The sequence below is a fragment of the Dermochelys coriacea genome, chromosome 4 (genome assembly GCF_009764565.3).
Source record: "Dermochelys coriacea isolate rDerCor1 chromosome 4, rDerCor1.pri.v4, whole genome shotgun sequence".
NCBI classification, from domain to species: domain Eukaryota; kingdom Metazoa; phylum Chordata; order Testudines; family Dermochelyidae; genus Dermochelys; species Dermochelys coriacea.
In genome coordinates this window covers 70,078,722-70,091,763 of record NC_050071.1, presented here as the reverse complement: position 1 = coordinate 70,091,763, position 13,042 = coordinate 70,078,722, and the positions used below count along the sequence as shown (strand labels likewise).

Here is a 13,042-nt window from a genome sequence, read left to right as displayed (position 1 = left end):
GTTTTTAGTTTGTGTAACTTCCAAGGCTTTTTTAAAAAGCAAGCTTGAAAAAATAGATATTGACACTTACCATCCATATTACCTTCCAAGAGCTTCCTCAGCTGTTGCAGTAACTACTCAGAGAAGCCTGAAAGATGAACGCCTCAGTGAGCCCCAGGCGAACTCCCAGCCAAATTCCCTTTGTTAGCCGCTCCGCTGTTCACCAGTTTACATCTTCTGTCCAATCCTGATAACCTGCCCCGTCCCAGTCCTCTTTGTCCCAGTTATATTCTCTTTGCCTATTTTGGCCTAGTCTCCACTCTTTGGGCTTTTCATCTCAGTATCCTTATTGAGCTAGTCCTAGACTCCCCCTTCCTCAATTCCTTGTCTCAATCGCACCCTTCCCTGACTACTTGTCCCAGTGTCTTTTGTCTACACAGCTCCTTTTTAGATGTCTCCCATCCACCCCCATTACCACTGCCATTCCCCTCTTGATTTCCAGTCCTCTTGTCCAGTGTTCCCCCCCACGCATGCTCTCCACACAGTTCCTCGTATGATTTCTGTGTTCCCTCCCCCTTATTTCTCTCACCAACTTCCTGTCTTCTAGCCCAAGTTGAAGCTTCCCTGGCTCCACCCCTTCAGTTACCAGTTCCAATTTCCCCAAGGCTGAGTTTCCCTGCCTAGCCCTTCCCAGTCTCCCTTATCATCTCCCAGTCCCAGTTTTCCTCTCTCTGCCACCTCCAGTCCCACTCTTGCCAGACTTGTTGTCCCAAACTACTAATTTCCATTCCCCCCAGTATGGCTCTTGTCCCCTCTGCATTTGAGTCATGTGGCTTCCTTCTGAATGCTGCCTGGGTGTCAGCAGGGAGAGTCGTTGAGAGCACAGGAGAGATGGTGCCCAGTCCCACTCTGGTCCAGAGCAGCCAGGATCTGCAGTTATAGGGAAAGTCCAGCCTCACCCCTGAATTCTTGGGTGGGAGCATGTTCAGTTGCTCTGTGGGAATGGCACATATGCAGTCCAGTCAAATTTAGGAGCTGTGAGGGACTGGAGCATGCTCACTAAAGATAGAATCTTTGGAGATTCTAGCTGCTAATCTCTTAAGTCTCTAGTGAGCATGTGCAAACTGAGATTTTTCAGAGGCTTATAACTTTACTGTATTTTCATGGGGGTGATAAAAGACGCACAAAATGCCACCCCTTGCCAAAGAGTGAGGTGTGCTTGAGTATCTCAAATAAGAGATTTGGGGTGCTTGAGTATCTCAAATAAGATTGCCAGAACTTTTTTCTTGATCATTCCAAAACATAGTTAACATATTTTTCCCTAGCCTCATTGTTGGTAATGTCTTTTGGCCAAAACATTCTAAAAGAATTCACCCTGTGGCAGATACTAGGCATAGAAAATTTCAGACCAAGTGGTCAAAGTTTTATACGCAACTTTAAATAGGGTCTTGTAATGGGAAATATTGGGCATCCTCAATAGCTACTGCTGCCCGCACTCCCTTTATTAGTGTCAAAAGCAAAAATGATGGGTTTGTCTAATGTTGGAATCACTTTTGTCATAGCCCTTTCAGTGATATCAGGAAATTGGAGAACATATATAAAACACAAAAATTTATAAAATTATATTAATAGTACAGTAAAATGTACTCGCATCCTATGAGTACTGTATTTTTCTTATAATTAACTTAATGATGTTGAAAGTAAATCCTACTTGCCTTAAGTAGGCTAATACAAAATTTAATATGCTCTGAACAGTCTGACACAAGGAAAATATTTCAGACATGACAATTTAATGTTTTTTAGGATTGTGTATATGGTAGGGATGAGGTACAAACTGTCCTGAGTGAAATGGTAAATGACTCCCACTGCTCTGTTGTGCAGGAGAACAGACCCGAGAGTTTGACAGCACATTCACATTTGAAAATATGGAAGAAAGGAGAAAAGTGATGCATTGAATCAAAATATTTGAGGATTATTCTACTCCTAAGAGAAATATGAGATTTGAACAGCGATTCCTCAGTGTTCTTTCTCTCTCTCTCCTCCGTTTCTCCCCCCCGCCCCTCCCCCCCACAAGCACACAGCCAAACTCATTTGGGAAGTTCCCAGTTGAGAATTTGGAGCAGAAAGGGGGCCCTAGCTCCATTTGCATACGAGTCCCACATTCCAAAAGCTGAGTGTAAATGTCTGCCTAAGAATACACTTATCTGATTAGGTCACCCTCTTATACCTGACAACCAAGTGCTTAGAGCACTCACCCAGGGTATGGGAAACCTAAGTTCAAATTTCCCCTTTGTCTGATTCAGAGCAGAAAGTAGAAACCAGGTTTGCAACTGCTGAACTGTAAGATACTTTGGGGTAGGGCACTAACCTGTGAGGTGGAAGAGCTGAGTTCAATCTGCCTCGAATCAGGCAGAGTATGGATTTTGAACCCACGTCTCCCACATCTCTAATCACTCTTTTGAGTATATTACCACCACAATCACAATGATCACAATCACCCTGCTGGGTGGCAGGGCACCTAAAGCTAGGTGTTGCAGTGCTAAGCCTAAGTCCTCTTTCTTGATCTATCTCATTCTGTCTCATTCATATTCCTCCATATGCAGTTATCTACTCAGAGGCTCCCTTCTCACTCCCTCTGTCCCACCCCCTCCACTTCAACATTAGTTCTTGAATTGCTTTGCTCCCTTACTTCCTCCATTCCTGCTCTTGGGCTTCTTTTTCAATTAGGAAAAGAGGCCAAGATAAGTCAGGTTTAGCTACTGTGTGTTCGCTAACCCCAGCCTAATCTCCATGTCTTTTCCTGATCTAGACAAAACCTCAAAGAAACAATAGTCTCTGGCCAACAATGCTTCCAGGCAGGGGAAGGTGTTACCAGCTCCAGCTACTTTGCTTGCAGGTCCCAGTGACTTCACTTACTCACTGGGAAATAGGTTTTTCAAGTGCTGTTCTTGCAATAGAAATGCCTATCTTGTACTGCATGTGTGTGCTGAACACAATAAAAAGAAAAGGTACTCTTTTGTGCTGCTCACTCATAGTTTTTTTTTTTCTAGTTTAAATGTGAATACAGATAACTGGTTCAGGAAAAATTTCTTCCATCCTTTAAACCCAAAACTGCTTTGCCCCTCCCCCCCCAAGTTCTTATTAACCCTCCCACTCAAATCTTATTCCAGCTCCATGCCTCGGCATTTTAGCTGGCTCCTTTACCCAAAGAACAGTAGCAAGATTTCCTAATTTCTATCTATTAGGCTCTCTTGGTGGTCTTTTTAAATCTAAAGCTGCACTGGGCATTCCTTTATGGTCCTAGTTCAGAGTGATGGGGGAGTCATCCCCAGAACCATTAGAATATTTTGTGTTCTGGAAAATCTAAAATAGATGGACTAATTGGCTTAAATTTGAGTTAAATTTTACTATTAAGTCACAAAGGTGATTTTTGGGGTACTACTTATGAGTTCTATTTGAAGGTTATTTTTGAGGGTCGAATCTTTAGTTTGGAGATGGATAGTGCAAAAATACTTTGCTCAGTAAAGAAATGTGATTATCAAAGTTTGCCTTTCAGTTAATCATCTTGATGATTAAACAAAGCAGCAATTTGTACTTGTTCAGCTTGCAATAGAAAGAAACGTCACAAATTTGATTTGCAAGGGGCTAGGTCTCTGTGATATACTTCAGAAGGAACTATGACATATCTTGCTATACCTGCAATTTAAGCTGCATTTTGAGATTTAAATGTCTACATTCAGGAATTACAATAATTAAGTAAAAAGAAAAGGAGTACTTGTGGCACCTTAGAGACTAACAAATTTATTAGAGCATAAGCTTTCGTGAGCTACAGCTCACTTCATCGGATGAAGTGAGCTGTAGCTCACAAAAGCTTTGCTCTAATAAATTTGTTAGTCTCTAAGGTGCCACAAGTACTCCTTTTCTTTTTGTGAATACAGACTAACACGGCTGCTACTCTGAAACCAAAAATTAAGTAGCAATTGCTAAAAGAACAGTATGTTTGAGTATTGCATTATCCACACACCAACAGAACCTAGCCGGAGCATGAATTTCTTCTTCATTATCACTAAACCTGTAATTATCCTGAATGAATAAATGATGCCAAATCATTTCCAGCTATGTGGAATGCATAGAGAATAACAGGAATCCAGTTGGAAGGCTTTTTTAGCTGGGCCGAACCAATTTTTTTTTTTATGCTTTGTGCTTCGGCTTGCTTGAGGACAGACCTATAGCCACCTTTATCTATTGATTTATTACACTCTCCATCCTAGTTTAGAGTGTAAACTTCATTCTAGATTGTGGTGAAATACATCTGTAATTAAAGTACCTTCATACGTTGTTTCAGTAAGCCTTACAAGAAAGAAAACATGGATGCCAAAAATCTACGAGGGATGAAAGTTCCAGAATGATCATTTACCATCACTTCTTTCTTTGTTAATTTTCTGACATGTGGCTTTGTTGTGTTTCCACACATGTTAAGGGTTTTTTTAATTCAAAGCTAAGTAAAGACATCTTGATTAAATTTGGAAGTGACATCAGTGTATCCCTATGTAAAGGTAGTTTGGGGTGATTGGAATCTGAATTAATACTTTGAGAGCTAAATCCACAAAGGGAAATTAAGCTCAGTGTTGCAATGCCTAACTTTAGTTATTCTTCTGCCTAGTATGTCCACGTTCCTTTTGAGGATTCTATCTCCATTTTGGATTTGCAGCTATGAGCCATCTTTTGGAATTAGCTCTCACCTGGTCCAGGTGCTTTTCTTGCAAAAACCCAGGACAATGGTGGTGCACCTATGCTCCTCTGGTAACCTATCGTTGGGTAGTCAGAGCACTCACCTAGGATATGGGACACCCAATTTCAACATCCTCTCCCACTCTACACACACCTGTTTTGAATCAGGTACTTGCAACCAAGTCTCCCACCTTCCATGTAAATGCCCTAACCACAGGGACTTCAGGGATTCTGGTGTGGGTCTCTGTCTCTCCTGTTGAAGCTGTTCCACTTTGTATGAAATTCTTAAATATTAATTGAAACAGGGACTGGACTCTGGGTCTCCTAGGAGAGTGTGCTAACTACTAAGGTATACAATTCATTCGTTCTCTCTCTCTCGCACTCACACCAATAAATGATTATTTATAAAAAGGCACCTAATAGGTTAGGCAGCAGCTGAGCAGGGATTTTGAGTATCCACATTTTGTATTTAGGTGGCTGAAGTGGCAGTGAGGTGTCAAAATCCCTGTGTGGTTCTAAATGTAGTTTTGGGTGGCAAGGTGATGGACTGAGAAGTACTGTGGGATGTTTGGGCAAGCACAAAGTGCTGTCTGACCCAGAGCAAGTAATGATGTAAAAGAGTGTCTGCAAGTACAATGAACTCCACCTACAGTGAGCATTGCTTGCCCAGTCACTTTGGATACAAGTCAAATATTTATATCACAATTTCTTTATGGCTTGGACTGTCATCTAAACATATTCAGAAGATATTTTTCCCATTTGTTTTCCTTATCCTAGTTTCATTTTGCAACATCTTCCTCTACCCCATGGCCTTATTCTTTATTTCTATTCCTCAGCATCCTCCCTTCACCAGCAAAGCTTGTTTACCTCACAGCTACATAGCTCTGTATTCTCACCTCTCTTTCTCTGCTGTTCCGATCAAGTGATTCTGCCCAGATCTCTTCACACTCTACTTGCATTCTCTCTCTCTCTCTCTGCAGTTGTGGTTAGATTTCCCTCTTCTTCTGATGGCTTCACTTTTCTTCAAGGTAGCCACTTCAAGCGGACATTGAGTCTTTAGTAATTTCCATTTTGTCTGTCTTAACTGGTTTGCAATGAATGCTGTCTCAAAGTTGTTGGAAAATCAGTTTATGTGTAGTAGTAGCTACATGTGAACTAATTCAAGTAAATCAATGTAAACATTTATTTTTGCATCAGTATGTTTTATTTTAATACTTTTTACAACTTTTTCTCCAAATCGTTTGTATTCTTCGATGTGGTTTATTTATATCCAAATTGTGTACATTATCCTCACTGTATTTCTACGTAGCCCTTCAGTTTCGAGGATTTGATTGGACAATGATTTCTTCCACGTTGAATATGTGCCTGGATGCTATGATAAGCACCATCAAAATAAAGCTTCATGAACATTTTCTGATCCATTTTTTATGTTTGTTCCCCAGTATCTGAAGAATTCTTGATGTAAAATAAGATATAGACATTGATGTGTATTGATATGCTATAATTGATGTCATTTTGATATGTTGCTGTATGTATATTAAATCAAAATAAATTATTAAAAGATACAATACTACAACATTGGGTAAGACTGAACAATGAAGGGTGCATTAAACTGTTCATTCTTCCATTATGAATTTAATTGTAACAGATCAATCACCTTAAGGGAGCATCAAAACTGAGAATTACTTTTTTGTTTGTTTGTCTTTATAAATATTTAAACTGGAGGGGCCAGTTCCTCTCTTGATGCAAAGTTAGTGCTGTAGTTGCTACTTTTGCACTGCTAACAAAATAGCAAACCATGTGTGAGCTGGATTCCAGAAAAGCAGCTAACATTCCCATTCTACTCCTGGGGGAATTCTGCACTACTGTGCATGCACAGAATGTATGTCCCCCACAGATTCCTTTTGCTTCTCTGCAGAAAAATGACTTTCTGACAAGGAAGCCATAAGAGCGGATATGTGACCCTCCCTAGCAGCATGTTTTAGGGGCCCAGAGCAGCGGACAGAGAGGTAAATCACTGGCACAGGAGGCAGGACTGGGAAGATTCAACTGGTGACTCCTTCCCTGTGCAGGGCTCAGCTGCTAGTTCCAGCTGGGCTGGAGAGGACAGAACTTTCTCTTCCCTTGCACGGCATTTGGGGCCGAGTCAGCCCCACACCCAAATTTCTCCCCTGGCTGGGGGAGAGGATCCTTGTACAGGGAGATGCTCCCCTATTTGTCCAACCCCCATAAATCCAGATCCCCTCATACCCAGACCCTCCTGCCAAGCCTCACCCACACACACTCAGAACCCTGCCCTTATGAGCCCCACTCCCCCTGCACCTGAACCATCCAGACAAGCCACCTGCACCCAGATCCCCATATCACCAAGAGCCAACCAACTGCATCTGGCTCCCCAGCCCAATGAGCCCCACTCCTCCAGCATTTGGAGCTCCCATTGAGCTCCCCACACCCAGACCCTCCTGACAAGGTCTATCCCTCTCCCCCCAACACCCAGATCCCTCTCTGCTGAGCCCCAACCACCTTCACTTTGACACCGCCCCCCCACAGAGTCCCATTACCATTGCACCCAGACCCCCCAACAAGCCCCTATGCATTGATTCCCCATGCACCTGGATCCCCCACTGAGCCACCAGCACCCAAATTGTCCCACACAGAACCCTCTTAACCCACACCTGGATCCCCCACACTAAGCTCTCCACACTTGAATCCTACCTTCTTGAGCCAGCGTGCCCATACCCAGTGCACCTGGCACAGAGGGGTAGGGTCCTGGGGTGTTTCTGGGACAGGCCCAGTCCTTGCGCTGTGTCAGGGCTCACCGCTGAGTCCTTTTCCTGGGGGAAGCTGCACAGTGATCTCCCACCTCTGTGCAGCCAGTGGCCTGTGCGCCCTAGTACCATGATGGATTCTCCACGTTTATTTGACAAACTTTGCAGAATTTTAAAATATTGTGTGCAGAACTTTTACATTTTTGCTGCAGAATTTTTAATTTTTTGGTGCAAAAAAATGCCCTTAGGAGTACCATTCACCCTACTCTTCATAGTAGAAAAGAGAAGGTAAGGCCTGAGCCTTCACGTTCCTCTGAATTGTATTCAGCTCTACCTCCCCATTTAATAATTCACGTCTTTGGTAGGCTAGTGGGGTGTCCTGTGGTATTCCTTCAGAAATACCTTCTGATGTGATTTCCCTGCTGTCTTTTTGCTTGCGGCTACTTGTTTTAAAAGTCTACTTAGCAGTCAGTGCTGGCGTCTATAAACCTTCATAGGTCTAAATATCATGTGAATTTCCATTTGTGTGTGCTGGTGAGCTAGGGAGGAGGGGAGTTATTTAGGATTTTTAAATATGTTGTAAAACATGCTTAATTTCACACACTTTAAAAAAAAAATCCTGAGAATCTGCTTTTCTCTTTAAGTGAAAGTTGAAAAATTTGCACAGCCCGAGTTTGTACATCATTGATTGTGCTGTTTTGCTTTGTTCTGTTATTGAAAGTGTTGAAACAGAGTTGTGACTTGATACAATCTGAAAAATTAACTGAATTATAATATGTATTTTAAAATAAATGAGAACAAGTAGGAAAGTCACTTAACTAAGAACGATTCTATTTAAATAGTTAGAACATTGATTTGGTTCATTATTATTTATATGACGGTAGCATTTAGGAGTCCCAGTTGAGAATCAAGGCTCCGTTGTACAAGGCGCTGAACAAGCAAACATGTTAAATAGCTACTTTACTGCAGGATATTTACTAAAGAAAGGTTTTAAAATATTTTTCTACAATTGTTTTTAGCTTTAGACCCTGCTAAAGATCCATGCTTAAAGATGAAATGTAGTCGCCATAAGGTATGCATTGCTCAAGACCAGCAGACTGCTGTTTGCATTAGTCATCGGAGACTTACACACAGGTAAATGATTTAAAGTTAATGTTATTGATTAGTTTACTGTCTTCATCGCTAAGGACTACAACCTGTAAACAAATTGTAAATACTGTAGTTTCTCTGCAACATACTGTATAGGGGGAAATTGAGATGAAGATTTTTTTAATAGTTATGCACTGATTAATTACTCTGATCGTTGCATATTTGTACATGGTATGTTATAGGATGTACATGTGTACATAGAGTAAGCTGCTGATATAACTACTGCTACATTCAAGGAAATAGTGTTCATACCAATTGCAACAAAAAGAATTATCCCAGGAGATAATCTTCCACTGCTGTGATTTCATCTTTTTTTTTTAAATCTCTTTAGAATTCCCAGTGTTCTTCCCTTCCAAAGGCTACATTATTATACTATTGTTATACTATCGTGCACACATTTGTCTGACTGTACTTGGATAAGGTAAATCCCAACATTTATTTGGTGTACCTTTTTTTTGCTTAGGTGTAATAATCATCCCCAGGTTTTTTTGGTGTAGTATCATTTGAGTTCTACACCAGTTGCACACAAAGAGCAAATGTGTGGTACAGTTTGCATAGGGTCAGAACATGGATTATTTTCTCCCTTGTACTTCTCTTTTGGGAAGATATTTAATGTTTTAGCTGTGAAATATTAAAATGTATTGTGTAAGAAGAGCAAACTACTGTACATAGGCCCCAGTTTAGCAAAGCACTTGAGTATGTGTTAAACTCCTATTAACTCTAATGGGCCTTAACAACCTGCTTAAAACTAAACATGTGCTGAAGTGCTGAGTTTGGGGCCATAATGATGAAAACGTTTAACCAGTAACATAATAGTATTTCTTGGCTGGTGAAAACTATATTTAAGGGGAAAGAATCAAGTCTTTGAGGTAGAGCAGTTATAAACCTATATTTGTTAAGGAATGTTCTCAATTTCCTAATATCTAGTTATGCTGAAATATAGCCATCTGTAGCTGATCAAAGAAACAAGTTAGTATTTTTGTGATGTAAAAAGCAGTGTTTTAGACTGTGCAGCCACAATTATTTAACAAAAACTATTTGTAGGGTTATGTTTTTGACATTAACCATTAATGGTGTAAAATTAGAGATTTTGGTATTCTGATTATAGAAATTGAAAGAGTTCTCGGTCAAATCACTTTGCTAATTTAAGTTGCATTCAAACCATTGGGGAAAATATCAAGGCCGGGGTTAGGGTTGCCAGATACAAAAGGACAAAATAATTGTGAGAAAATATGTTTATATTTCTAAGAGGGTGTTACATATAAGAAGAAAAATAATAATTATAAAACTGTGTAAAGTAGATGCTGAAAAGTCCTGAAGACTAGGTGCAATTGCCTGTAGTATTTGCATAAATATTCTTTTTCCATCTTGAATAAATATTTGTAAAAATATTTTCCCCGTTGCCCTTGATCTAGTACAGGAAGGTGGGCTTTGGTTCTCAAAATGCTGTCTGAATATAATCAAATCTCATTAAGTGAATTTTTAGAATGGTAGAAACTCAGTAGTTAGAACTAAAAACTAGGAAACTTATGTGGACTATTCAGTATTAAGCCAGATCCTATCCTGTAGATCTATGCACAGAGGGGGCCCTACATGCTTGGATCTACCCTTCCTCCTAGAACAGTGGAACGGCCCTTTCTGTCATGGTCATTCTCTTCCTGAAGAGGTGCTTTCCATGCTATTTGTGGCCTGACCAGGGTGAAAGTGGTGGGAAGGAAGAACAAAATATATTGTCCTTTTTCCATCCCCAAGGAAATTAGGTGAGAAAGGTAATACAACATTGGGCTCCATCATCCTTTATTTATTTGTCTTTATGTATAATACATTTTCCCTTCTTTTGAGCATTACACTCATCTGCTCACTGGGGACAGCAGTACATAGGGGAGGAGGAGGAAGGAAAGGCAGGGCACTAATGGGGGCCAGCCTCTGGGCAGATCTCTGAGGACCTAGCAGGTTTTTGAGTAAGACCCATAGCTTTTTTTCCCCGGCAAGGTTGTATGGATGGAACATCTGAGAATATATCCTTGCAAAATTTCATCCTTAAGAACCTCCACCATGTTTTATTCCTCACAGGTAGGATTGTTTTCCGCCACAGTCAAGGCCAAGATAATCTATTTCTCTTGTAAAATCTGTGGGGGGAATTCTGGAGAATTAATTCTCCTGGGGAAAATCCACACAACGATCCACTCAGATCTTCCCATTAGGGCACATTTAGCTCTAATTTCTGCACAGACAGTTTCCATTGGCTGTTCCAGGAACTATTCTCACTCCTTCAGGGGAGTTGTACAGGAAAAATAAGGCAGCCCTGGGTTGTACTCCTCCTCCCCACTCCCCACACACTGTGATCTATGGGGCTAGATGGGTGACAATGTGTATGGTTTTCCCTGTCCCCAACCCAGACTCACCCAATCTCTGACCCTCCCCAGCACAGTTCCTGGGCTGTGTGATAAGCCTCTATAAAATGCTGGGGGCATGGTGCTACTGAGGTGGTGTTACTCCTCTGTGCATGTGGAAGTATGGAGATCTGTATCATGGATGCCCTCTAAGTGAAGATCTAATAGGGTGGGATTTGGTCCAAAATGTGTATTTTTCTGTCTTATCTCACTGAAATGCATTGGGCTACTTGTATAGGAGAGGATATCGCACCTAGAGGTTACTGGATTAGAGCCTTTAAGTAATAGTGAGAGAGTGAATAAATAGGGGAAAATATGGCATTACAAATTTTCTTGTGATTTTATCTTTTAAAATTTATTTTCATTTAAATCTACATATATGAATTCAACATTGTGTGAAAGTGTGGTTGTTGCCTTATGTTTATATATAGCCAAATTATACTTAACTTTTTTATTGCATGGATTTAAGGATGTTGTGAAGTATAACTTTGTTTGAGATGGTTTTAATTATTTATAATACCTTAAATGACATATTAACAAATTAATTTTGATATGTTTTATTTAATGTAGCTAGTATGAGACTTCACTGTGCAACAGATCTCTGATAGAGAAGTGCGAGAAGACAAAATGTTAATTATTGATTTTTGTTGATTAGAAAATGAAAATTGAGATTCCGTGGTGTCAAAAATAATAAATATTACTTCTCCAGAAGTAAAAACACTTTAATGCGTTTAGTTTGTATTTTCTGATACAATATATAGGAACCCAGTACTCCTCTCTAACCTGTGTCACTACACTATGTGCTTTCATTCTTCATTCTTATGATACTTTTAATTGGAAACAGGGTCAAATGGTGTATGTAAAAATATTTTAAAAATACTTGCTCTGTGTTAGTGACAAGACTTCCAAAACTGATTTGACCAATATAATAAACTTTCATTTTCTCCTATAATAAATGCATGCATTCATTCTATGTTTTAGGAGTCTTATTCAGTTGCTCATAATTTTCTATCAGACTTGTTCTTGTGATACGTTGATATATGACACATACACATTAGCTGATTCGCCTCTTCAGAATGCACTTAGACTGTGTACATCATCATTAATTGCATCAATGAAAAATTCATCTTTCTTTGTTAAGTAGTTGCCAATGTAGGAATAATATTTGCATTACTCATAGAACATAATTTATACATAGACCCGATCTGCCTGTCATCATTTGCTTTGGAGGACATCTTTTATTTTATATCCTTTATTGTTATTTACTGGTACCTTGTTCTCTGATGGAGAACGCTTTAGAGATGGAGAAAACAGATTCAGCAATTCATCTTTTACAGGTGGAGTAAAGGCATTCTGATCAGAAAATCACCAAAAGAAATCTGAAGAGTGCTAAACATGTACATAATTTTAAGCACAATTATTGCCATTAGTTTCAATAGGCTTACTACAGAAAACCGCAATATCAAGCGCTTCCATTAAAATTCTTTGGTGGATTTGGGCCCAAATGCATATTTATCAAAGTAAAAATACTTAAACTCAGCTTGTAGGCAGAAAAGGAGGAAAAATATCTCAACAGCATCTTCCCCTACTTTTGACAAATTTCCCTTTTGTTTTTATCTCATATCTGTTCAGCTACAGGAGACCATTTACAAATGAGGGCACATTCAGTTAAAACCTTATCATTGTAAAGACCATTCTAAGCTTTGACTAGTCACTGCAACGAACTGGTAAAGTGCCAAGTGATGAGTTGTTCAGTAACATTTTAGAAACATGTTTCCAGAACATGTAGATTGAGACATGGAATGTGTACACTGTTTTGTGCTAAACTTCCAGATCCAGCCTCATTTGGGCTTCTTTGATGTTAGAGCATAGTGAGCAACCTTACACTGACTGATCTTAATGGAGTCTGATAAAACACAAAAGCCTTGTTCTCCTCTTGCATAAGCATAGAATGCTTTAACCAAAAATGATCAAATACAACAGCTCTTTTTGTAAATAAAGTGAAGAGGTATCCATATACAG

At 39.8% G+C, this 13,042-nt stretch overlaps 1 protein-coding gene across 12 annotated transcripts in view; it reads left to right on the top strand.

Annotated features, from left to right (window-relative positions):
- SPOCK3 (SPARC (osteonectin), cwcv and kazal like domains proteoglycan 3) overlaps positions 1–13,042 on the top strand; it is a 404,141-nt gene that overhangs the window by 212,035 nt on the left and 179,064 nt on the right. For all 12 annotated transcript variants that reach the window (XM_038400866.2, XM_043513321.1, XM_043513322.1 and 9 more), the window contains one exon: positions 8,498–8,612. In XM_038400866.2, the coding sequence (XP_038256794.1) occupies positions 8,498–8,612 (115 nt within the window). The remainder of the gene's footprint in view (positions 1–8,497; positions 8,613–13,042) is intronic.